Here is a 27921-nt window from a genome sequence, read left to right as displayed (position 1 = left end):
ATGAGGAAGAGGATAACTTTATCTCCATAAAGCAGGAGTCTGGGTACCAACAGGACTTTGAGCAGAAGGGTCTGTATTGCTTCAGGGATGTTGGACCATCATTCCTTTTGCAAAAAAAAAAAAAAATTGAAGAGGGAAGAAAGGAAGATCACTGATGAGCTGGAAAAAGAAAGCCTCAAGTCCCTTTGTTGCCTTGATAACTCACTGCCATTTCTCCATTCGTCCTTCTCTTCCCATTGTCAAGTTCTCTAAGATGACATCTTTTAAGGGCATCCTATGAGGACTTTATAGTTCCCCTTCCTGTAGAGTTCATTTGAGTTAGTATTAATAATGATGTTCACTCTATACTTGAAACTTTCTGTGTCAGAAGCTATAAATAATCCTCACTGACTAGAAAGAGATTCTTTGGAGAATGTATTTTCCATCAGCAAATGTGCTTCCTAAACTGTTGGCCTGCAGAGTTGGCAAATGCCCACCTGCCGTGTTCCTAGCTTCAAAAAGGTCCTCTTACCTTGTAGTGAAAGCAGGAGGATAAACTGAACCGAAAAATAATGAGATCTCCGTGAGGGCATGTTCTCAGGTCAAAACTAGGTGGGTCGGTGAAATTCAGATTTGGTGGACTGAACTGCTTATTTATTTGAGAGCAGTTTTGGCTCCTGGATTAAAACAATCAATAAAATTGATAGTGGGGTAAGTCCTACTACTATTTTGGAGATATAAATACTGATATAGATAGGCAGGAAGACAAATGGGTAGAGACAAATACACCATTTGCAAGTAATGAAAGCATATCAATTTTATTGTTTCCATTTTACAGGTGAATATACTGAGATGTGTTGGTAAGGCATTTTGAATAGGATCTCTTGGTTTCAGAATCAGCTTTCCTCGGCCCTGATTCTCCTCTCCCCAGTTGCCTACCCTAATGCATACTCATTCTTTTTCTATTGGAAAACCTTTCTTAATTATTTTGTCATGGATTTGTTCTAGCTGAGCTTCCTCTTTCTCCTTCCCTCTCTCCACCTGTCCTCCCCTTCCCATTTTTTGTTGGTATCCAGGGTCTGACCTGTCTCAGGGAAGATGTGACTTTGGTCCTAGATATCTATTTTTCCCTTGAAAATCTTGATGTCGCAATCTTGTCTCCATAGAGAAGCCCCTGGCCACTTGGGCATCTCTTTGAAGGGCATAGCATTTAAACGGAGGTTAGTTGTGCCTGCCTGTGCCACACACTGAAGCTCGATTACTTCCCACATCTGTCACTGCTTGCTGAGTACTTGCTTCCTTCAGAGTCTGAAAACTACTTCTTACATATTTATGCAAAGTTGAGAGCCGAAGGGTTCCTGGGTAGTCTTAGTCCACTTGAAACTCTTTGTTATGGGTTGCAATCTATTTTTGGCTAACGAAGTGGGTTCCTACGGAGATAGTCATCATACCTGTCTAGGTCGTAGTAGACGTAATAGTGTACATGTTGTGTATTTAAATGAAATCATCCATCTAGGAAGACTTTAGCAAGTCTCTGTTAAACAAAGCCCAGAGCACATTTAAAACAGAGTACATTTAATACACGTTTAACACAGAGTATATTTAATATAGGGAAGGGAGAAAGGAAGACATATTATTACCGCATTTTACCATTGATATGGCTAAGGTTCTGCAGGTTAGGCTGATTTGAACAATTCCTAAAGATATTAGCATCAAGTCATATCCTAGGAATGCTATTATCTAAGCAAAATTAGCCTTTAGAGCAACCTGCCATTTCTATAGTTTTTCTCCCACACTTTCCATCACGCCCTTCATGCCCCTGGGGAAGTACCACCTTCATCCTGCCCCTCAGGCTATAAAAGAAAATAGTATAAGATGAATTCATTCATACACAGACAGGAGACCTATTAGTGCTCTTGCGGAAGGAATGCTTGCCTTCTCAAAGAAGATGGGAACTGCGCTGGCTCCACTGGAACTGCTGCTCCCAAACATGATTTGAGCAAAAGAAGCCAATCGCCGAAAAGTACATATTTCATTATTCATTTAAAGTTAAACAAGAGACAAAACTGCTCTGTGCTGTTAGCAGTCAGAATAGTGGTTACTTAAAGGAGAAAGGGAGTCATGGTCCAGAGGGCCACTTTATGTGTTACACTTTAATTTTGAAAATTTAGGAAAAAATGCTTATATTGTACTGTTGGAAGTGGGCTATGATTAACTCACAGAAACAGTTCTTCAATAGCTGGGTCTAGCTCTCAAACCCATGCGTTACCGTCTACATGATGCCTGTCTTTTCCACAGACTAGCCTGTTTTTTATTTTTTTAACTAAGAAAAAAAAAAGACTGACACTTTGTACTCCTTAACCAACATCTCCCCATTTCCCATCCCCCTCCAGCTCTTGTACACCTTAAATATATACAATTTTTAACAGTTAATTATACCTCAATAAAGTTGGGGAGGAAAAAAAAGACATAGTACAGAGTAGATTTGTACCACATCTCACCCGTTCTTTTTCCAGATGCATTCCAAAGTTGACTTCCTTTCCAGGAACTTGGATTAATTACATGCTGTCTGTCACAGGAGGACAGATTGTAATTCCTGCCCTCCAGAGGGACTTGCAGTAATGATTTTTATAATTCAATCTCCTGAGTAGCATTCAGTCAGGGGGAAAAATAGAAAGGAAGGAAGGATGAAAGGAGGGAAGGAAGGGGAGAAGGAAGCAGAGGAAGTGACACTTAACTAAAATTTTCCTGAAACTAATCAGATGAGGAGGCTGCTGACCTACTGGAGCTCCAGGGGCTGCAGTACTGACAAGTTGGGGGGCTGTGCCATCTGCTGGCCGGGCAGCAAGAGGAGCAGTCTTACCTTCTTAACCCCGTGTAGCAGACCAGTTACTTTCTCTTTTTGGCATCTGCACTTTTGTTTAATGGCCTTTTTTTATTAATAAGGGATAAAGGGGCACATATGTATGGTGACAAATAGAAGCTAGACTATTGGTGATGAACACAATGCAGTCTATATAGAAACTGATATATAATAATGTACACCTGAAATTATACAATGTTATAAGCCTATATGACCTCAATAAAATAATTTTGTTAAAATTCTATTCTTTTGTATCACAATGAATTATTATTTAAGAATACTTTTAATAGAAGTACTAAAAGGATATGGTAAGAAAAGAATTAGGAGATCACCACTCTGTCTTTTGTTTCTTTCTCATGTAAATGGAACTGAAATATAGTAAGTGGAATTCCAGTAGACCTGTACTTTTAAATTAAAATGCTCATAATGCATCTTAATGGAAGTGTCTTAGGTTTCTTATCTACTTCGTGAAATAACTACATTTGTAAGATTCCTTGAATGAGGACATAGACTGCAGCTCATTTAAATTGCATAGCACACAGTGTGTTTTTCTGTTGAATGGCTAACTGTATAATAGAGGTCACTCAGACCGTATTTCCTCTCCTTTTGACTCAGCTTCAGCATTGATTTTATGTCCAAAAATGTCCATGTTATTTTATAGATGGTCATATAAAAATGAAGATGGAAAAACCCTAAATTTGTTCAGATTTTATATATTTTTTTATTGCCTGGAATTTCCTTTAATGGCAACTGGAATAGCAGTAGCAAAAACCAAAAGACAGAATGAGAGCTAACTAGTATCAACAGGGTGATTGAAATAGGAAATAAAGACTGCATTTTTAGTTGTTGTTGTTGTCACAGGGAATTATAGTGTGCAGCCACAAGATTTCCCACTTTGGGATGTATGTGTGAAAAGCATGCTGACATACACATTGTCGGTTTAATTTAGTCTTATTATCTGGTCATCTGTTCCAGTTGTATTCACCAGGTCCACAAAACAATGATTTTTTTATTTTTAAATCTCCCATGCCTGAACTCAGAAATTAACACAAAACCAAATAGCCTCTGAGTTTGTAACAACTGTTTATGTTCTTTTTCCTGGCAGCAGTTGCCTTATCTGACAATATTCCCAGAGCTGTATGCCAACAAGACTGAGGTGGCCAAAATAAAATGCTTTGGCATGATACGGCAATAAATAATCTGAAGATGTGAGACCAAAACAGCCATGATGAATTTCAGCACCAGTCCCAAGGCAGGAAGGAGGCAAAATCAGCCAAGTAGGAGAAAGGGAATAATAACATTTGGGTTTTTTTCTCAAGCTTTCAAAAAAATATCAGAAGGAAAAAAAGGAAAAGTTGTATCTAAAGTGCTGTTCATTCTGTCCATTATATGATGGGACATCAAAAACTATTCAACAGACTCCACAGGATATTGTAGGGAGAATTCAAGCATCTGTTGGGTGGTTGAGCAAATGGCCTTTTAAGGGGCCTTTCAATCCACGACTGCTGCTTGCAAAAGAAAGGCTCTAAGAGATCTTAAGTGAGTGGTTCTAATGAGAGGTGTGGTTTGAAATCACCTGAGAAACTTTCTGAAAACACGCTGCCCTGGACCTGTCTTAAAAAATTCTGATGTTCTGGGTCTAAGATTGAGCATAGGTGCCCTCATTTTTGAAAAGCTCCATGGGTAGTTGTGATGCACAGACCGAGCTGAGAGCCATTGCCTTCAAGGATTCCTGCAATTTCCGAAAGCCCCTGACTTAGAATCCTGAATAATGTGCTCCTGAAGAAGCCAACCACTGTAGAATATAGGTACAAAATAATATATTCCAAGTAGCAGTAAAGGTAGACAGTATCCACATTAAAGTCATGGAAAGTTAGAAACTCCTTACCTTTTTGCTGCCTAGAATTCAACATTGTATAAACTTAAAATATAACACCTAACTGGGTAATAACTTGGATGCCATCATTCAACATATTCGGCATGCTAAAATTCCGTATTAAAATATTCCAAGTTACTAAGAATTGCTAATGTTATTATTTTCTGAGAACAGGAAATTTGCATTTGACTCATGTTTCCATGTCCCCACCCCCAACACACACACAGAGAAAAATCTAACAACAGGACCTCATCTGGATGTGTGAATATTTGTGCCAAAGAGAAAAAAATGTTAAACTTCACACCATTCTGTTATTAGAGAAGAACTTACTTTTAAAAATTATCATATGTTGATTCTACTAAAGAAACATAGTTGTCTAGAAGGCCAAAATGGCTATGAGGGCAAAGCAGAGAACTTAGAATCCAAAATCACGGTTGTCATTCCGGCTCTGCCTCCAGCTCTCCCTGTGTGACCCCTGTCTCCTGTACTCAGTCTCGTCCTGAAAAAACAAAGTTGAATCAGCCTCACTAGGAAATGAGAGCTTCGTTCCTTCCCACTGGAAAATTCATGACCAGCAGTCAAGGTGAAGGTCTGTGTCTTGGACATGGGGTGTGCAGGCACTTGGCACACAGTAGCAACCATTTAATTATAAAACACCACGATAAGGATAGTTCCCAAGTGGATTTGCTGTAGACTCTTGACCGCTGTGACACCGTCCTTTCAGTGGCTGTAAGTGATGGAAGACTTGTGCTTAGCTGAACATCCTCGTTCCTGTTTGGGAATAGAAAACCACAGATGACTCCAACCTAGTTCCCTTTTTCTTTGAGGAGGCTTCAATTACGTATATAACTTTTAAATTGGATATGTAACAAACAATATCATTGTCTAATTCCTACATAAAAATCTGATAGGAAAAAAAGGTAAGGTTTCCAAAACCTTTTATTTCTGTCTCTTCTACAATAAGATATTTAAAAAGACGATTGAAAAGAGATCATAGTTGAGCTTGAAGCTTGGGCTTCTTAAGCACCAAACAGCAATAATATTTATGGAGCAGCAGTTATATGAAAGATACTGTCCCAAGCACAGGGAACACTGAGATGGATGAGAAACAGTCTCTCTCATCAAGGCCCCCTCAGTTTAGCTGGAGAAACAGGACAGGACATTAATAGATAAACACTGTAACAGTGTAACACAAGGTAAATGGCTGATAAACAGTGCAGGGTCCTAGTAGAGGTGATAGGAGTTCTGAGGAGGAGTGACCAGAGGAGGCGGGAGTCAGAGTCTGAGTGGGCCTGAAGGAACAGCATGCAATAGACTGGCACAGAGGAGGAGTCGTCAATACAGACAGGACAACTGGGGGGATATCTATTCTATAATCAAGAGACAATGGCTAGAACAAGGGGTGTGTGCAGGGAAGGAAAGAGAGTTAAGATCCAAGATTTAAGTTGGGGCTGGTCCAAAGGCCAAGGAATAGGGGTTTTCTTATCTGCAGGCTGGGGAGCCACTCAGTTTTTTAACAGAGGTGTAAAAGCTGAAGATTGTATTTCAGAAAGATCTTTCTGGCGTTATGCCTGTAAAGATTTAACAGGAAGAAAAATTAGGAGTAATAAAAGGAGTTAGATGCCATCACACAGTCCAGAAATAAAGGACAGGAGGATCTGGATGAGGAAAGTAGCCATGAAGACAGAAAGGACCTTGCAGAAGGTGAGGTCCACTTAGAGAAGTAGCAGAGCGTTGTGACTGATGGACGTGAAGGGGCGAGGGCGAAAGAAGGAGCAGATCAGCACTTCGACAGGTATATACAGAACTGCTGTTCTCTACCAGGCACTGTACTAGGCCCTAGGCAACAAGGATGAACAAAATGACTTCAGAAATGACTACCAGACGGGTGCCTTTGGTTTAATTTTTGGAAAAGAGTTCAAACTCTCCTCGTCACCATGAACTCAGCTCTCCCCAACAACACAGGAACAAACCATAGAAAACTGGTGAGCAAAAGTACGTTGCTGGATTTCACTGACCTAGACTCACATTTTGGTAACTAAACTATACTCGGCCACATCCAACTGACAGCAGCTCTGGTAGACATCCGATGTTTAAGCTTGTGAGATGCTAATGGGGTTGGCTCTCATTTCAGTTTCCATTGGCAGCAGCCACTGGCTCATCCGAATTTAGAGTGTCTATCCTTCACCCTTTTCTGTTTATTTTTTATTATCTTTATCTACTCACTCCTGAGGCACATCAAAAAAATCACTTTAACATTTGCATGCCCTCCGTCTCCAGCAGTGTCCTATTGTTTCTTGGCTGAATTGAGTTGGCAAAAGACTGCAAAAAAAAACCCAGGATGATTTCTGCCTCTTGGGCTGAAATTGTACATCGCAGCATGACCTGTGGGACACCTGTTGGCCATGCCATCACCAGTACCCTTGATATGAAGGGATTAGGAAATGTGTCAGTTGAGCTGGAGGGAGGATGGTTGAGTTTTGGGTTACTGTTTCTCCGTGGAAATCACATGTATTAAATGCCTTCGTGTTGATGAGTATCCTATTGCTTGGCTGAAGGTTAATAAAGCATATGGTAAAACATAGACACTAAATCAGAAGTGACATTTTAACCATGAAATATTCTCCAGCCTCTAAGGAGAAGAAAGCACTACCTGATACAACACTGGAATTTGGACCTCCTCAGAAATAGTGACATACAAGAGAAACAAATTAAATTTGCCACCATCTTCTGCAAAAGCATTCCAATAGTATTACCCTGCTCTGAATAATCGCTTACTATTTCTCCTGGTTTCCATCTTTCAAAATGTCATCTGAGTCCAGCAATCTTTGAGAATATTTCTAAATCTGTTTTTCATTTATGGTCACTGGATGCTGCAGTTGTGGCCCAGTGTTACTCAAACACTATCTTGTCTACAGATGGAAAAGGCAGCTTTGGAGATAGATTACAATAGCCATCGCCTTTTATCTCTTTCTGAAATGGGACCAGTTCAAAGCTGTGGCCACATATCCAGAGGTGACTCAAGGTACAGAGTTTCAAAAGAAACCAATTAGAAGCTAACTGAAAGGTGTCGAATCTCTTACATTTTGTGCCCATTTTCAAGTCCTTCATTTCTTTTTTCCATCCACATGCTGTCAAATGATAAGAGCTGAACATAGATTAGCTACTAGTTAGTAGTTGCAACATCCATAGCAGTAATAATACCTTTTAGGTGTGAGGCCCATGTTAATTTAATTTGAAAAGTCTCCAGTGAGTGGTTTTCAAATTTTAGTGTACCCGAGAATCACATTGAGTGCATGTTTGAAACACACAGCACATTCTTGGGTCCACTACGAGAAATTCTGATTCAACAAAATGGGGATGGAGCCCAGGAACAACGGCATGATTCGAATGCAGGTAATCCGTAGACCACACTGGAAGAAACACTGGCTCTGTCTGGAATTCACCAGACTTCAGTTCCTGCATTAGCATGTGAGGGCGTGGGGAGAAAATTCATTCCAAAAGTAAATTGCTGTGTGTCCTTGAACGGAAAATGCCACCTAATAGCACTCAGAATAATATCATATTGAGTAAAATAAGTGGCACTTCAGGGAAATAGCTCTCATATGAAAGAAGACCACGCAGAACTCCAGTAGATTATTGAAATATAAATGCTTATGAAGAGCTAACTTTTCTCTAAAATCCCGTATCTTTTTAGGGGGAAGTGCTTACAGAATAAAAGATATTTATCATTGTCTTCCATCTAGTGCCTCTCTGTTGATAATATTTGCATATTAAAATACAATGTATCTGCAGTGAGTGCTTATTGCTCCAATTTTCATTAAGCACATAGGCCCTCAGACTTGCATAGAAAAGTCTGCATTCCTTCCTAGCTCTGAAGTCCTGTGTCTTGAAAACAAACATGATACTAAATTCTTCAGGTAGGAATAGTGGAAGGAGGAGAGAACCCCAGATCTCTACTTGAGTAAAAAGTTTGTCTGGTCCCATCCCTGAGCTTGTTAGGGAGGATTGGAGAAGGGCCTCTGGAGAGCACCCAAGCTGATTAAAGTCAGAGATTCAGTGACCAGTATCGACTACACAGAAAGATATGGCCCAAGAGCCCATTGGCAGCTCTTCTTTGCTCTTCACTGAAGGTTGAGCTCTGAGTGAGTGTGTCTTATAGGAAATTGTATCAGGAGATTTTAAGAATTATTGAAATGCACTGCTAAAAGATCATTCATTCATTCAACATTCAACAAATAGCATTGAGTGCCTACTGCCTGCCAAGCAGAACTGCAAAGCCCTGCACGAGGAGCCAGTGATGCCACGGGGCCTGTCTGGAAGCTTTAAAATCATCTGTCCTTCCCGGATGGCTTGGATACCTTTACTCAATTGAATTCAGATAGTATGTCAAGCACCTAAAGGGGCAGTGGTCAAAATATGTATAGTGGGGATGTAAAAGAAATACGTCTCAGGGCCACCTGGTGGCATAGTGGTTATGTTCGCGTGCTCCGCTTGGGCAGCCCGGGGTTCGCAGGTTCAGATTCTAGGCATGGGCCTGCGTACCGCTCGTCAAGCCATGCTGAGGTGGCATCCCGCGTACAAAAAAATAGAGGAAGATGGGCACAGATGTTAGCTCAGGGACAATTTTCCTCACCTAAGAAAATATATATATATGTTACTCTCTGAATCAATTAATGACAGTCAGCCAGTTGCCTTCTCCAGCCTCCTTTCCACTCTTTCTTCTTATTAGCTGAACCTTGAGTTTCAAATATAAGCACATTTCCACTTGGAATAAAGTCCACATTTCTCAGCTTCCTTTCTACTAGGTATAACAATAAGACTAAGGTTTGCCCAATGAGATGGAAGTAGGAGTGCTGGGTATGAAATCCAGGAAGCCTTCCTGAATCTTGCTACTTGAAAAAAGGATGTGATGGTTGGAGCACCAACAGCTACTTTATACCATGAGGACAAGGGGTTATATCCCAAGTATGGCAGAGCAAAAGGCTAGAAGGAACCTGGACCCCTGGTGACAGGCAGGTCACTACCCTACACTATGACCTCAAAACTCCTTTCACATGAGAGAGAAATAAACTTTTTTAAGTCACTTTTGGGGTCAGGTAAGTTTCTGTTACAGCCAAATTTAGTCCTAATTGATAAAGACTGTTTGTCTTCCCTAGCTATTAACAGAAAGCCCAACTCAAGTTGATGGAAACAATGAAAGAGATTTGTTGGTCCGTATAGTTCTGAAGCAACGCAAACTTTAGAGTAGGTTTGATAGGTCTGCTCAGTGATGCCATCAAAAAAACAGATTCTTTTGTCTCTCTTCTCCACCTTCCACGGGTGAGCTTCATCATAAAGCTGGCTCCTATTCAGGGAGGCACAGTGACTGCCAGCACCTGCTGGCTCCATGCTTCCCCACCCACCTTTAGGGAGGGGACATCAGTCGTCTCAAAAAAGTAAGGAAGCTTCTTTCAGGTCTTGTCCATTATTACTTTGAATCAGTCACCTGCCCATCCCTGAACCACTAACTGTAACCCTGGTGAATAACCCTGGAGCTACAATTGCCTAACTGCCTCCAGGCTTGCTGGGGCACTGCAGCAAACATGCAGGGGCACCATGGCATATTTCAAATTTTCAAAAAGAGCGCAGCTATGCCTGTCAGATATCACACACAATTCTACTAAAAAGTTGTTTGGATCTAACTACTTAATAAGCAAAAGTGTTAGATTGGGGGGTTTGTGGGGTTTTGGTTTTTGTTTGTTTTGGTTTGGGTTTGGGTTTTTTTGGCCAGAGGCACCATAAAAACATTACTGAGACACTACAGGTACTGTGAACCAAGAAAGGAGCCTCTGGCCTAGAGCCTCAGACCTGGAGACAGGGGTGGAATTAGCTTCTGCCAGATTGTGTGGGCTGCACTGGGAGGTGTGGCTATACAAATGAAAACTGGGGTGGTTACTAAGAAAGGGAGGAATAGATATGGGGGAAGCAACCACAATGTCCACTAGGCCCTTGGAAGAACTAAACCCTGAATTCCTCTTAGGGGAAGAATTGTCTTTGATTAGGAAAATACAAGTCCTTTGGGGTGAAAGGTGAGACCCTTGAAGGCTTAGGGTCAGCAGGAGACAATAAAGCAAAAATGTCCTTCATTAGAAGCAACAGGAGTGTGGAGAGAGGGCAAGAAGAGAAAAGGGAGTGAGGAGAGGTCTGAACCACGAAGCAGAGCTGTCAGGTCTTTGAAGAACACCAGCGTTTAGTATTCAAGTCTAAGTGTTCGTATTACTGCACTACTCCAACCTGCCAAACTTGAGAAAAATCTATTACCCTAGGCGGAGAGGGGTTTTGAGGCAATCAAAGAACGACTGAGGTCCCTGCTTATGTTGACATGGTTTGAAAAAGGGATAGCACCTGTAAAATAATTGTGTCTCCAAATGGATCTAATTCAGTGGAAGCTGGGGCCAGAGATAACATGAAAATATAAGCTTCCTCTCCCCCCGCCCCCAAAATTGGTAGAGATTATGGAGTCGTCACAGAATAGGGGTTCTCAATCCTATCTATGTATTAGAGTTTCCCGGGGAGCATTTAAAAAGAAATACAGATATTTGCCCCATTCAAGACAAGTAAATAAAAAAATCTCTGTCGTTGGGGTCCAGAAATCTCAGTTTTTTTTAAAAGCTCCTTAGAAGCTGTAGGCAGGGTTGAGAACCACTGGCCCAGGACATTGCACAAATCAAGGAGTAGAGGTACAAGACAGTCATATTTAGATCCTGAGGAGAAGAGAGACCGCTTAACTTAGAATGGAGGAGAGGGCTGAAGAGGAGTTGACATTGTTCCTCCTTGTCCCACTTAAATTCTTTCCGCCAAACCAGGACCGATAGAAAAGGCCTGGACTGAGTCTAGAGACCTGGGATCTAGTCCTGATTTTGCAGTGCACCACTTTTGTGTGATTTTAAGTAAATCACTTAATTGTTCATCTATCTGAGCATCTGTAAAAGAGAAGTAGGCTTGATGATTTCCAAATGCCTGCCTATTTCTCAAACTTATGATTCTTAGTTTTCTATAGAATGACATCACTTTCCCAGCACTCAGAGTCCCTTATCAACACTCACTGTCTGGCACTGTCTGACACAAAGGCCGTATCCAGAAGGAAACCAAGATTTCTCCTCCCCACTTCAGAAATGTAAAACTTGAAATGCAGAGAGCCCAGGTAACTCCCCAAACAAGAGCAGGCAAGGTAGGGATGGCTGCTTTCTTCTTAGCCATAGTTTGTAGTCATTTACAGAAGATTTTGGTTCCTTATAAAAGATATGTGGGGTCAAAAGCTGTTTTCTTAAACACCAATCCATTTCTTTTTAGGGATCTTATTAATTCAGAGGAAGAATAGAAGAGTAAATGGTATGCTTATTTGGAAGTTTGATTTCTTTCTCTCTTTTTATGGTTTTTCCTCCTGTTTCCCATAAGTATCTGCTCATCTTCTAAAATATGAATAGATTTGATGGCTTTCTCCTAAAAACAGTGGTTCTCAACCAGAGGCAACTTTGCCCCCCAGGGGATATTTGGCAGTGTCTGGAGACATCTTTGTCACAATATGGGAGATGGGAAACGGGTGCTACTGGCATGTAGTGGGTGGAGTCCAGCAATGCTGCTAAACATCCTGCAATGCACAGGACAGCCCCCACAACAAAGAATTACCGAGCCCAAAGTCAGTAGGGCTGAGGTTAAGAAACCTCATGCTAAAATATAAATGAGATTCGTCAACCCTGTTTCACAGAACTTCAACTTCTGTGCATATCACAGTTAAGGTGCGCATTCCCGATGCATTTAGGGACAGCAGTGACTCCTGGACATCAAGCAGCCCACGCCAGCAAGACTGTTTTTCAGTGGCAGGGCATTAAATAGCTATATACAGTCCCAATATTTATTATATTTTTGTGTAACATTGTTTTCAGGCATTGGAACTGCTTAGTATATGTGGGCTAAAATGCTGTCAATGTGAAACAGTCACAGAAATTGAGTAACAAGGCAGCATGTAACTACCTTCATAGGTGCAAAGCCTCCGGGGGCCTTCAGTACCAGCCTTTGAGAGAGGTGGAGTTTGGGGTCTCTCAATTGGGGTGTTCAGGCTCCTTCACTGACAAATTCAGTGGGTGGAACAGGTTTTGTTTTGAATGTATACATGTGTAAAAAAAAGGTCTGAAGGACCTGTATCAAACTTTTAACAGTAGTTACCCATAGGGAAACGGGAAAGAGAAAAGAGAAAGATGGGATAGAGCAGGGAGAAAGAGGACTTCAACTTTTTTTTAATCTACTTTATTGAAATATAATTTCCATACAATAAAATTCACGAGCTTTTCAATGTGAGTTCAGTGAGGTTCGACAAATGTATGCAGTTGCATTAAGTCCAATAGAATAACTTTTCATATTTGAATCTTTTACAAGAAGCTCATATTTATAATTTTGTTTATAATTTGTATTTTTGTCTATAATTTAAAAACATGTTTTGTAGAAGAACTGTTTGAGAATATGTAATCATACCTCACCTCATTTCGTAAAAGCAGCTCGCAAAGATGCATAAAGTATAGCAAAATAACATAACAAGAAATAAAAGGGAAAGATGATGTAAAAGGGAAACAATGACTTAAATTGGAGCCGAGTTTAAAAATGCAGACCGTGAGTTCTCATTTCCTTTTACCCACAGGACAACGTCTGTGGGACGATCAGACTGTAAACTTCCAATCAGTCAGTGTGAAAAGGGAAACTTAATCATCTTCTCTTGTATGTTTGAGGACGTCAATGAATTTAGGCTCCTGTTGAGCACATCCAATTTGCCATCCTCTCTTCTGAGTATTTATGATCGCTTCAGTGTATTTCGTAAGTTCATTGAGAGCTAAGCTCCAAATATTGTCTGCCCATGGAGGAAGCAAAAGTTACATGAGCCAAATTTTAAAGCTAAAATTATCCATGGCATTAACAAAGAGGGTGGAGGTCGACTTAAAGTAACTTGCTATGAAAGGCCAACTTACCCTGAAATCTGGGAACCAAGTGTTGTAAGACTGTGAAATCTCCTGCGTAGGGCAGGGGTTTGCTGGAACCAGCTCCTACCAGTTTAGTCGGGCCAGTTAAATTTTCAGGAATTTTGACAGCTGGTTGTTGAACATACCCATTATTAAAAGTCACATTGCATAAACTTACAATGAAATAAACGTTATTAAAAACAAAGGTCATAAATATTTAAAACTCGTCACTTCCTAATTATGTTACTACATCTTACCATCAGTTGTTCTCTTAAAGTTATTTACATCTGTTGTATGTGTGTGATGGTAATATTATATAACAGCGTGCCATTGCCATCCCTTCCCAACTCCATATTCAGTAATGTCACATCGGTAACTTGAAACTGGCCATGGTGTGAATGTTTATACCACAGGAACCAGCAAATGCTACAAAACAGGGCTTTATTTATCCTTTTATTGATTATCTAGACATAAGAAAGTGAGAGAGAAAATTTTAATCATGCAGATTAAACTTAAAAGTGTGTTGTGTGTGGCCATTATATCGAGGGAAAAATGAGGAAATATTCTTCCAGTATTCAAAAGCTATTATGCAATTCAGCAAAGATATTGCTCACGATATTGCCAAATAAGTGAAGTTCCAGTATATGTCTTCCTTGTTTCACTGGTCTCTCTCATTAGTGTAAACAAAAATAGCAACCAACAGCCATGTTGGAACCACACTGATTTGTCGATTGTAACTATAGGTTTGTCTCAGATACACAAACTCTGCAAAAATCAACAGAAGCATTCTGTGAGAGTCGATGGGCAATATGAAATTTACAGTCAAGAGTATTGAACATTTTAGTATTATTTATATATTATATGCTACATATCCTTTATATTGGTAAAATTTATAGTAAACTTACATGGATATATTATGCATATATTTTCCCTCACATTTACCATCACACTACTGCCTAGACAGGAAGATCTCAGGGAACTGAACTTGTGCTAAAGACTTTTTTCCTAGCTGCCTAGCCTGAGTACACTTATGTAGAGTGATAGAATTGGAGGTCCCAATGATGATTTTCTTCGTCATTGTAATGATGAAAGAACACTCTTATGTGGGCACAGACTCTTCCATAACCCCCAGGCGAGGCTTTCACAAATGGTCAAGCAGACTGGGCACAGAATTTTGAATGACTTACAGCAAAGCAATCACAATTATTGCAAATAAATAAATAAATTCATGTCCTACTGATGAGATAACAAAGGAATTGTTTGCTCGTTCAGAGAATGAGCTTTAATCCACCGGTGGTGGGGTCAGAGTGAACAGGCTGGGCCTGGACATCATTGCGAAGTGCGTGTTTGGTCATTTCTCGTCTGTCACCCTGGAGCCTGCCTCTCTGCTGTTCTAGAAGCAATACAGCCTCTTCACCCACTGTCTTTTTCCATTACCAAAGGCTTTGCCCTTCTTTCGTTTTCTTAAAGAACATAATAACTAGTTTGAGGAAACCAACCCAGGTAGTCCATTAGCAAACTCGTATGGCTTCAAGGGGCCAGACTCTCTCTGTCTAAAATGCATTTAAGTGCAAACTTTTAAAAATATATACATGTCAAATAAATTGTATCTACAGGAAAAATTAGCCCACAGGCTGCCAGTTGGTGAGCTCTGAGTCTGGTCTTTCAAGGGATATTGGCAAGGTATAGTTTAGTGTGACAGGAAAAAGGTGGGCATTTAGAGGCTAGTGTGCCTGGACCTGAATCCTGGATTTACTGTGTTAATGTATGACCTTGAACAAATTTCTGAGTTTCTCTGAACCTTGGCTTTCTCATCTGTAAAAATAGATTATTGTGAGAAACGATTGAAGAATAGATGAACCATCAATAAATAGAAGATAGCTCAATAAATGCTCCAGTTGTTTCTTGCTTTTGAATGACCCAAGGGAACCTAAAAGATCTCCAAGCCCCCAATACCCGAGGGAGTTAATTTTTGATGGTGAGATTTAGGGTGCAGGTATCTGGGGAAGCATAGCCAGTGCTTGGCCTCCATAGCCGAGTAGGCAGCTGTCCAATGTACTTACATACAAGATAGAAGAATAAAGCTAGGGAAAAATAAAACTAGAGAATGCATGGGCAGGGGTAAGAAGGGAGAGTAGGAGCCCAGGTCTTACATTCTGGAAGGGCTGCTTTGGTCTGAATTTCTTTCCTCTCCACCCCTGAAATCAAAAACATAGTCAGGACTGTGACTCACCCAGAGAAGCACCCCTCCTGCCTCCTGTGCATGCCCTGCTCCCCAGCCCTCCACAGAGCTCAGAGGAGTCCTCTAAGAGTGCGGGAGGTTTTCCCAGCCTTCCACAGAAACCGTTGTTTTTGAGGGTCCCCTCCAGAAATGGTTCATGTGACTTGTGCTTGGAGTTTGCATAAGAGAAGGAGTCTTCCCTCCTCATGTTCACGTGGGCCCTTTGACCTGTGCAAAATCAGCAGCACCAAGTATGAGAGAAAATTTGTGGAGGAAATGGTAGCTAGTTCAAAGGGAATATTTGGCATTGAAGGTTTACCCAGATTTGACTAAAAAGAGCCGTGTAACCTCATTCTTAGGATCTGTGCAGCCCATCAATTCAGAGGAGATGTTTAAAAGATGACCTTTCTCAGGTCCTGTTCATTTTGAGCTGATTCTTGGAAAGACTATAAAAAATGAAAACATGTTATAAATTCTAGAGTGTTAGGCATGGCTATGTTGGCTCAGTCTTAAAAGGACTGCGGTGGCTTGATGCCCGGTATATTGTCAGACTCTCAATAAACTCTTGATGGATGGATAAATAAATGAATGATTTTAGATATCCAATAGCGATAAGTATGCTTGAGCATCATATATTGTATATATCAATAGAATTGATAATCAGTTGCTTTTAATATCGGCTTAGTTTTTATATGTTGAGATGGGTACATTTCATAGGAAGATCAATTTTGAGGGAGCCAAAAAGGTACTCTGAATATTTCCTAAACATCTCTAAATATCTTTCGTTTCTATACACCGTCACTTCAATATTTGACCAGTAAGTCCTAAATTGTTCTGTGAAACAACCTAACCCAGGAATTTTTTTCTTTTTAATAATTTATGTAATTCAAAGGAACCATGAGTAACAAGTGGGAGCTGCCTTCCAGTCCTTTGGATGAGAAAATTCCCAGAACTGTTGGAAACTGCCGGAAATGCCTGGTTGTTAATGCAACTAGCCATGCAAATTCTCTCAGGCTGAAAGCCAGACATTTCCCACTCTGTTTTGTGACAGCTCCACTCTGGGGAGAAAGGCGGGTTCCTCCAAACCAGCAGCTGTGTAACAGACCACAGTATCGTGGCCAAGATGATTCTCAGAGCCGTTTCCTCTCTCTGGAGTGCCTTCTTCACTAAGGAGCTCCCTGTGATAGGAGCGAGGTTGAGTTCGTTTTTACTGCTAGCATACCCTTCATCTGCTTGTCCTGCCTTAAATTATAGATTATCCTATCCTCAAGGCAGAGCCTTTGACAAGTTACCTTTACATCTCTTTCCTTTTCCCACCTCCCACCACCATTGTGCCTGGCCCAAAGGGAGCGCTCCATAAAGGACTGTTGAATTGAATGGACCACCAACTGTATCCAGTCTCAATAATAATTACTCTATTTTCCATAAAGTGGAATAACTCTTTTGGGAAATGACGAGTCAGAAAAGGCATTGAGAGCAGCAGTTTGACTTCTCAGATCTTCCCCTAAAGGCCAGGAGAAGTCGTGTGCATCATCCATTCTGGGGCCTCTCAGGCCTGTGTAGTGGCTGTTGAGGGTCAGGTGCCTTCTTTATCTTCTCGCTTGGGGCACGGTGAGAAGCAGGAAGTACAGCCCCTGGGGTTAAAAGAGCACTTTACACAGAGCTCTGGAGCAATACACCTCCTCCATCCTTTTTTAGAAAAAAATGTTGGAACATGGGACTAAACGGCCCAACAACCACGTTCTTGAGATATTTGAAATGATGCTCATCTTTTAACAAAGGCTTCTGTGCGTCCACAAAGGGGAAACAAAACCTGTTCCTCTGCCATGTGGTGGCTCTGTCCTGGTCCTCTGAAGCTGGAGCTGAGGTGATGCCCTGCTGGGCGGGCTGTGTGAGGACCCACAGTGCCGGTTCCAACACAACAAGGGAAAGATGTCAGAGAGAGACACAGTCTCCTGAATCTTTTCCTGTGTGTTCCCCTCTGAATGGCGAGCGCCCTGGGTTGTGTATATACATGTGTCTCCTGAAACAGCTATAAATAAATGGCAAGCTGTCTTATTCAGACAACAACAACATATAAGAGAAAGGGAAATGATCACTCTGACAGGAGAAAAGAACCCTGTTCTTTGTCCCGAAAGACAGAGACTCTTTGTGTTTAGAATAAGCACCTGTTAGCTTTTTCATGGAAAGAAAAAATGCATTTTTTGTTTATCTACAGTTACCACTTCCTAAATCCTTTTCATTTCGAAAGACTACACCTGACATAGCTTTTGTATTTTTTCCTTCCCACAGTTAAGCAGAACCACTCACTGCTCCAAATGGAGCCTGTTCTATTATTAAAAGTCATTTCTTTTGGCACATTTTTTAACCTGTCTTAAAATGATAACCATGGGGCCTTGATAAATTAATTGAAAAGCTTCTCCTAAGTGACTTTAGTGGTTTTGTTAAGACATTTATTTTAAGAGTAACTCTCAGTAGAATTTATCAGTGAATTACTTTATATATTCCCAGTGTTAAATTATTTCCCCACTATGGATAATTCCTTTCACCACAGTAATGAAAAGATGAAACTATCCTCAAATAATGCTAGGTTGGACACTGGCCCTTCTGTCAGTAATTTTAGGAATGCTCCCACCAGAAGCTATAAATTATAAATATAAGGCCCGGAAAAGAGAGAAACATTACAGTGAGGAAAAACAGCACTTAGAATTTCATATAAATTCCATTAACTGAAGAACAACAAATCAAACACATAGGAACCAACAGGGGTGGAGAGGAGTGTTCATTCAAGGACGTGCAGGTGGGGGATGGGAGGGACCATGGAGAGAGCTGGAGCCCAAGTAAATAAAGCACACTGGGAAAGGAAATAGACGGTCTCCGTTACTCCACGGTAACGGAGGTAAGCACAACCTTGAAGATTTTATTCTGTTCCTCACTGATAAACAAGAAGTCAGCGCTGATAACAATCCTTCATAACACTTCCTCTGGAATGTACAACATTCCGTGTTTCTGCTTCATAGTCACCACCGGACATGCATGAGTCAGGCTGAGATGTGGGGAATTTGCCCAGGCTGTTCCATTGAAGGTACAGTCAGGCCTGTGAGATGTGGAATTGCCATGCTTCTTTCTCTTTCAGCTGATCTACTGAGAGCCATAGGTGATTTCTTTATCTATGGATAAAGAGTTCATGAATTATCTGTGAATTCATGAATTAAACTGGAAAACCAACTGGCAGTTATCTGGTGCTATGAATAGTGGGAGCAACTAGCCTAAATGTGATGGACCAAGATATTTAAATTTACATAGCTCATTAAGGTTAGAACTGAGACTCAAACTCAGGTCTTACTCCAGAGTGGATGGTCTTAATGTGCCCTGTCCACACAATAATAAACAGAAGCTATTATGACTGTGTTTGTTTTTATTGGGTTTTTTTTAAAGATTTTATTTTTCCTTCTTCTCCCCAAAGCTCCCTGGTACATAGTTGTATATTTTAGTTGCGGATCCTTCTAGTTGTGGTGTGTGGGATGCTGCCACAGCATGGCTTGATGAGCAGTGCTAGGTGTCCGCCCAGGATCCGAACTGCTGAAACCCTGGGCCACTGAAGCAAGGCACGTGAACCCAACCACTTGGCCACGGGGCCGGCTCCTATTATCGTGTTTTGAAAGCAACCAAAAAGAAAGTGTGCATAAGGCATATTAAATAGAAATTCATAATAGGAGAGTGACTTGGGTCTGCATTTTTTTTCTCTTAAATATGCCTCTTCATATTATTTCTGGACATATCCATTTTATAAAGAGGGCTAAGTTGTCAATTTGCTTAAAATAGTTGTCTTTAGGAGTGTCTTTAACTTCTTAATTGCCCACATGTTTGAGTAGATCTAAGGTTTCTCAATCAGGGCTCTAAAGAACCTACCCTGCAGGTGGTTCACTCTCTGGGCCTGTCACTTCAGGGAGCAGTTTAAATTAAAAAGTGCAGGAAAGATGTCCAGTCAAGTCCTGTAGCTACACCAAACTGTAACCGTGTCATAATAGGATTTCATATGAAAAGAGAATTAATGGTACCACAGGAGAATGAATAATAAGTACCAACTGTGTGCAGCAAAGTAGATGTTATGGTAGTGTGTAGCAGAGATCTGCAGCTATAGAGGTCAGGAAGGAAAGCAGAGTGAGATGATTAATCAAGGTTTCAAGTTGAGCAGATCTGGGCTTGAATCCACCTGTGTGGCCTTGGGCAAGTTATTTCACCTCTCTCAGTCCAGTTTCTTCATCTATAAAATGGGAATTTTGAGATTATGTAATAAATGTAAAATGTTTAGCACGGCGCCCTGCTTGTACTTATTCTAATGTAATTATCTGTCTGACAGTCTCCAACATTAGACTGTGATCTCTTCAAAAACTACATCTATGTCTTGCTCATCTTTGTGTCTCTCAGCCTTTGATATAGTATTTAAGCTCCTCCCCATGTCTGATGTTTCCTCCTATGTGAAGGATATTCCATTGTCAGGTTACTCCTGGCCTCTCTCAGCCCTTGACATATTCCATACTAGGAGAAGTGAATGGTTTACCTGATTCACTAGTCAGGAGGGGCTTACTATGTGCCACTCTTCATGTTCTCTTGGGAATGAATTTTCTGCCAGAAGCATGCAGTTTCTTCTCCTCTTTCGTACCATAAACCTTACTGTCCAATGCCACCAGGACTGAGTGGCAAATCTACTAACTCTGGGGTCTAGTAATATGAAACATATTTCCACACAAATATTGAAGGATAAATGGGGACCTGGCTGGAAAGGTGGATTAAAACCAGATTGTGGAAAAGATCGTTAGACCTTCATGGCATGACATTTCAGCGGATGCCTTAAAACATGTGGATATTGATAAAGAATAGAAAGAGTTTACGTAACTAAGCCCAAAATAATATTTGTTTTTGTTTTCGGTATTTGGATATTTTTTGTTGTGTGTGTGTGGAGGAGGGTATTATTTTTTGGGTCTTTGTCTTGATTTGTTGAGGAGAAGAGGATCGGGTATCAATAATTTAAATTTTGTTCAGAGTTCATTTTTCAGTTATTTTTAAAGTTATTTCATACTAAGGCATTAATAAACCTGTCATTTGATGAATAGACCTGCTAAATTGGCTTCTGTCCAAGTGTGGTCCAAAGACCATCTGCCTCAGAATTACTTGGAGAGCTTCAGAATGCAAATTTCTCTGCCTCACTTCAAATCGGCCAGACCAGAGTCTCTAGGGGCGAGGCCTAGGAATGTGAGTTTCACATTCTCCCCACGTGATTTTTATGCTTATTGTATGAAGGGCATCACTTGCCAACAGACAGGTGAATTCACTTTAAATGTACCTACAAGAGGGTGTGTGTGTGTGTGTATTTATAACGAAGTCAGATTATTGCCCACTCTGATGACTGCTTTGATCCTTTTTTCCTATAGACCAGGGCAGCCCTGCTTACTTGGCCAAGAATATCATCAAAACCCCAACTGGGCCTTTTGTATATGTGGCCATTTTGTGTCTTACTCATAGGTCTTATGAACAAAAATTAGAAAAATTATAGACAGTTTTAAAACCTTTTTAAAATTAGAGATAAACACATACTTTTCAAAGAACAACAAGAACCCTTGCAGTTCTTCCAATGAATCAGGTTTTCCTTTTCTGATTCTTTTTTTTTTTTCCTGCTTCTTCTTCTCCCCAAAGTCCCCTAGTACATAGTCGTATATTCTGGTTGTGCTCTGACACTGCCTCAGCATGGCTTGCTGAGCAGTGCTTGGTCCATGCCCAGGATCTGAACCAGCAAAACCCTGGGCCACCAAAGTGGAGCACGCGAACTTAACCACTTGGCTACAGGGCCAGCCCCTCCTCTTCTGATTCTAAGTGAAGAGGTAATAGACAGGAACCTCAACATGGAGGAATGTTCTTAGGCATCAGTTGCAAGCTTATCTGCCATCGCCCTGCCTTCCTTCTGTTTGAAAGTGTGGGGAGACACCTGCTTAAGCCTGCTTTGTTTCTCTTTATAGATCATGCAACAGATGAGTGACCATCGCTACGACAAACTCACTGTGCCTGATGACATTGCTGCAAACTGTATATATCTAAATATCCCCAGCAAAGGCCATGTCTTGCTACACCGAACCCCGGAAGAGTATCCGGAAAGTGCAAAGGTAAAAAAAAAAACAAGCTTCCTGGCCACTGCAGCTGGGTTGGCCTCCCTGACAGCCTTCCTGCCTGGGGGGTTTTCATGATGGTGTGACAAATAACAGGGGCTTCCTTTCCTCTATACACATCAAATCATTCAGAAAGCAGAAAGGATAATATAGTTTAGGGCACAAGGAAAGTTTGTTTAACTCACTCTTCTCCTTCATGTCCTTGGTCACTAATGCATGCACAGTAATGGAGATGATCACGCCGGGTGTTCAGAGCTTTTAAAAGAAGTCCTTGGATCTTGCAAGTCCTTGCTCCAGCTCTGATCAAATGTACTGCCCCACACTCACATACTCTTTATGCATAGAGACCTCCAATTAGATGGTCAACTGTATCATTGTTTTCTGACAAATCAGAGCTTCCCTTCATCAGTAGGTCATTTGTTTCTTAAGGCGGAGAAGTGTGAATGACCCAAAGAGGTGGGTGCCCTTATCAGGGCTGCAAAAAGAAGGGCTTTTAGGCTGCACATTCTAGGTAGTGAAGGATCAAAAGGATAGAGCAGGAAAAAGTACAGTACACTTAGAATCAGCCAACTGGTGCCTCTAAGAGTCTCTGCCTTTGTGTTCCAGCAAGGGCATTGCCCCTCGATACGGAATTCTTCCTGGTCTGAGACCCCCTTTCTTGTCTTTCGGGGCACTCTGTAGTCTCATCTGTGTACTTTAGTAATTTCAATTTAATCCCACCGAGCAGATAGGAAGTTCTTATCCACAGATCCTTCAAGTGTCCATATCTTTTTTAGGCATTTGGGCGTCTTCATCTCTGGCCAGAGGAACAAGATATTTATACTAAGCATTACTGAAGAGCCTTTAGTAATAACTGATCTTAATTGTTTCACATCTTAAGCTTTAAAAATTTTAGAAAATATTTTATGCCATCTTTTAAGAATGCAATGCTGTATAATTACCAGGCTTACTTTCATAATCAGTCTCCCTCTTGACAGATAAAAGGAGAAGGGTGGGGGCTATGTAGATAATTTCTGTTTCCATGGCTGAAAGTGTGAGCCTGAGGAAAATATAGAACTCCTGACCCCAGACTGGGGCTTAACCAGCCCTCATACTTTAACGTGCATCAGAGTTGTTGAAAATACAGGTTCCTGGGCCCCCACCCTAGAATCTGCAGCATCAACAGACACCCGGGTCATAGAACTCACTTGGAGAAACACAGCTCTGGATTCTTCATGCCTCTTCAGCCACATTGGTCATCTGACAACGAGACGATCATTAACTGCTTCTGCGTTCAGCCCTGTGTCTGTCAACAATAACTATAAAACATCCATGTTGACTGAGGGCTTCCCCTGTGCCAGGCACTGAGTTCAACATGCTACATGCATTCTCTTATTGACTTCACAACAGCCCTGTGGGGGCGCTGTTATTCTTCCACTCTCACAGAAAAGTAGTCTGAGGCTGGGGGCGATGTCACTTGACTAAAGTCACACTTTAAATAGTAAGTTGACAGAACTGCTTTTGGAACCCAACTTTGTCCAGCTCCAGCACTCTTAATTAACCACTGTACCAAATTTTAAGGAACAAAGTGCTTCCTAAAGAAGCATGGTAGATTGTTTTTAGACACCATGTTTTCAAGTGATTTTGTTTTCCAAAAATGTGCTTTGTTTGATCATCAGAGAAAAATCTGTGGACTGTTAAGTGTTGACACATGCCTTCTATTAGTGTCAAAAGATGCTATAAAATTCACACCTGTAATTTAAAAACAGTTTGACCTGAAATACTTCACTTAAATTCTATTTTGTCAAGTTTTTCCAACGGCATTGGTAAGGAAAGAAACATAAGTATAGCTGAGAGGGTTTTAAAGTGTGGAGAAAGAGTAATATTCAGACTGAAAACACGGCCACCAACTTTCGGGTATCACTTAATCTAGCAATGACAACGGCAGAGTGAAGGCATCTCTAGTAACAACCACATTTCTGACACATCTTTGGCTTTGAGGTTAAAGCATAGAGCTCGTGGTTAACCAATGCTGCTAGTTCTATGGGTATGGCTGTGGGCATGTGTGTGGTCTCAATTGCATGCATCTCTTGGGGTTAAATGAGTGAAAAGCCTAAATTCACAAGCCAAATTAATTCTCTATACCAGATGGGGAGGAGGGGGTAAGACAGGCAGAAACATAATCCTTCTACTCTACCTTTCCTTGATTCCTGCCGTAGGTTTATGAAAAGCTGAAGGACCATATGCTGATCCCCGTGAGCCATTCTGAAATGGAAAAGGTGGACGGGCTGCTCACCTGCTGCTCCATTTTAATTAACAAGAAAGCAGACTCCTGAGTCGCAGTCCCTCCCTCATAGCTGGCAGCACTGCGCTCACAGGCCGATAACTGTACCCACTCCTTTCGTTCTCATTGACAATCTGCTGTGCCACTGTGCTACTAACTCTGGTTTACGGAAGTTTAATTCTAAGTTTAATTGCTTCGTTCTGTACCCTCTCCTCCCTGCCCTCACAGTGGTACCCAAGCTGTGGATTTGCTAAATGAATTAAGCAATTTAGAAAATATAGAGCTAATGAATTATTGAAATGTGATTAATAATAGTAAGGAAACACTCATTTTGGTGTTTGTACTATCAGTGTGAAATCATTTAGTTGCCAATATATGCTGAAGTATGTCTTCTTGATCAGTCAGATAAGCTGGGTCTTTTTTTCTCTGTATCATTAATCATCTTTGGTTCCTGTGAAATTCCCTGGTCCATGGATCCCCCCTTTCCCTCTTTTTTCTTTCTGAACTCTGGAGACTTTCTTTCCAGTTACTTTCCTTTGCCTTTTCCATTGCTGTCACAGTCACCTTGGCCTTGGGTAAAATGCAGGGTGAAATGCCTTCTGGATAACTTGCTGCAAGTCCACCCTGCCTGCCATTGGTCTCCTCTCCCTCTTGACATCTTTTGCCACCACCCCCACTCTCCCCCAGAGGGGCAAATGGGCCCCCCAGCAGAACTGAACTGTGACCAAAATCAGAGCGGCTGTTTGGGGGAGAATTAACTACACAGAGGCACATCCTGATGGGGTTTGTTCCAGAAATCTAAATTCCAGAAGAAGTAGGTCACCACACCTAGGAAGGTAAATTTGGCTTCACATGTTTGCCGGGGGATCGTAGATCAAGAAGCTTGGAAACACCCCGTGGGTACAACATGTTAGAAAGTCTTTAAGTCACATTCCATGAATTTTTGCTTCATTACTAGCCATATCCAGACCTTGGGGAATAGTCTTATTTTTTCCTTCAGCTCCTTTCTGTTTTCCCCCATCATGACTCACCCTATTTCCAGCCTTCTATTCCCTGCAGTTATCCTGGTCTAGCAAAGTTATTTCTTTCAAAATAGACATCACATCTAAAAATGTTTATTGATGGTCTAGTGCAAGCCAGATGGAGCATGTTCAGGAAGTGATCAGCTTGGTGCTTGAAACCAACCGCAGATAATGAACAGTTCTGCTTTCAAATATCCATGAATATTTACTGTGGAATTCAATTAAGACTTCTTTCCTCTTTAGCCTTCAAATTACACGACCTTAAACTTGCAAAGAACAATCCCGCAGGGATGGGAGAGATCATTGTCTTCTACTTAAACCTGAAAGAATCAGCCTTTTAAAGCAAGCCAGGGAAATGGTACTTTCGAAGGAATGGTGACTGATCCAGGCATGTTATCAAACTTCCTGGTCATCTCTACCTTTCCTGTATTGCCTGTGGCTTGTTTAAGATTAAGAATCAGGGAGATTAAGAAATACTACTTCAAGCTTTGCTCCGCTCACCTGTGTGTTTGTTGTCAAACATTTCTTATGTTTGGTGACCAAGAGAGAATGATTTTCATTAATTTCATCTCCCCCTTAGCAAATGGAAATGATAAACGTCTGAGAAAGCCAAGACATCCTTAACCACTATCTGCCTTTTTCATTTATTTGATGGTTTTATGCCAGACTTTGAAGAAATTCCTTCTCTTCCTTTTTGCTTAACTTTAAAATTTGTGGAGCTGGCCCAGTGGCACAGCAGTTAAGTTCACACGTTCCACTTTGGTGGCCCAGGGTCTGCCGGTTCGGATCCCGGGTGCAGACATGGCACCGCTCATCAAGCCATGCTGTGGCAGGTCTCCCACATATAAAGTAGAGGAAGATGGGCACGGATGTTAGCTGAGGGTCAGTCTTCCTCAGCAAAAAGGGGAGGATTGGTGGCAGATGTTAGCTCAGGGCTGATCTTCCTCAAAATATAATAAAATAAAATTCATTTCACATGCAAATGTCTAATTATATGCATCCTATGAATGAATCATATCTTGACCACTGTCATATTTCCAACTGTCTCATTGTGGGTGAATAATATATTTTTACCAGAGAGAATGAATGTTACCCACATGCCAAGTTAATAAAGAAAAATTGTCCCCTGCAGTGATGGTTGCCCTTTTAGGTTAAATCTGGCCCTGTGCTGGCAAAAGCAGAAAGTCTCCTTGTGAGAGTTCATCTCAAAAACAACCATGGGAAAACTACCCCAATCCACCAGTTTAGGCCTAATATTAAAGTTAACTGACAAAATTTCCAGTATCTTTTCTTCTATCCTTCCACATTAAAGAACTTTCCTCTAGTGGGTTTAGTCAATTGCAAATGAATAGATTTTTTGGGGAACAATTTGTTCTACAGAAGCCTGTTTTTCACTTTTCTTTACTTCTTTCCCTTTTGCCTTTGTCTCAAGAAATCACTTAGAGTCTGTGTGCCTCTTCCACAGAATCTTATTCTGCACTGCTGCGTCAGCTGCTAGACTGGCTTCTTTGGACTCCGTATGTGATAGGATGATGTGAAGATCTAAAATATTACTTCTTTGATGTTCTCATCAGCATAACATTATCTTTGAAGAGGAAAGATAACCCTCTTGTCTATTGTGATGTGTAAGGGTAGATACACTAACGGAAACTGCTTTTCAACATTATAAACATATTATAATTTCTATTTAAGTAAGTAAAAGTTGAGTCAGAATTACTTGGCCAGTAACACTCAATTTAATAAAGATAATATAGAGAAAGTACATTATTTAGCATTATTTCTCCAAATATGATGGATTGCTATAGAAATCAGCAGGCAGAGCCCTCTAATGTGTATTGATTGCTCTTTTAAGCTACTGTGAACAGATTACTAAGACCATCTCTTCATCTCTAAGGCAGGAAGATGGTCCATAGATGAATAATGTGACTTATATAGAGTTGCATGTTAGACTTTGTCATTATTTACTCTTTAACATTCTACAGACCTCAGACATGATTTCCACATGGTGTTAGATTCGTGCATTTTATTTTACTGACCATCTTCTTCCAGCCGATGTATGGTTATCCACTCTGTGTGCCAAAACCAGTAATGCCTTTCACGGCCCTTTAGTCCAGAGAAGTCCTGCACTGATTTTAGTCTCTTGCTGTCCTGATCCTACAAGTGTACCAATCATGATGGAATAAAGTGTGAGTTGTACTGTGATCAACAGCGTATGTCTCTTTTTTGCAATAGAAACTGCTGAGGTGAATGAAGTCGCCGTTTCCTTGCTATCAGAGATGGGAAGTTTTCTCTCTTGTACTATGAGCTATGGAATTAGAAATACTGTACCTGTAAATTGGCTACCATCATAAAGCTTGAATTCAAATAATATTTGCAGTGGTACTTCATGCTTCAGGTACTTAGAAAGGATGCATACTCTCCATGCTAGGTCAGGAGATCTTGATTTCACATATGCTCCTCCTTCAAAAGGCTTCCCTTGGGCCCAGCCCCATGGCCGAGTGGTTAAAGTTCCATGAAATCCACTTCAGCAGCCTAGCTTC

The 27921-nt window shown here is 41.0% G+C and overlaps 1 protein-coding gene across 5 annotated transcripts in view; it reads left to right on the top strand.

Moving 5' to 3' along the window:
• The window catches only part of DDAH1 (dimethylarginine dimethylaminohydrolase 1), a 125436-nt gene extending 97853 nt beyond the window's left edge, over positions 1-27583 (top strand). For all 5 annotated transcript variants that reach the window (XM_044749465.2, XM_044749466.2, XM_070486750.1 and 2 more), the window contains exons 5-6: positions 21950-22093; positions 24295-27583. In XM_044749465.2, the coding sequence (XP_044605400.1) occupies positions 21950-22093; positions 24295-24411 (261 nt within the window). In that variant the 3' untranslated portion in view covers positions 24412-27583. The remainder of the gene's footprint in view (positions 1-21949; positions 22094-24294) is intronic.
• Positions 27584-27921: the final 338 nt, after the last annotated feature.

The sequence above is a fragment of the Equus asinus genome, chromosome 16 (genome assembly GCF_041296235.1).
Source record: "Equus asinus isolate D_3611 breed Donkey chromosome 16, EquAss-T2T_v2, whole genome shotgun sequence".
NCBI classification, from domain to species: Eukaryota; Metazoa; Chordata; class Mammalia; order Perissodactyla; family Equidae; genus Equus; species Equus asinus.
The sequence above is the reverse complement of the archived record's forward strand: the minus strand, read 5'-3'. Positions and strand labels throughout refer to the sequence as shown.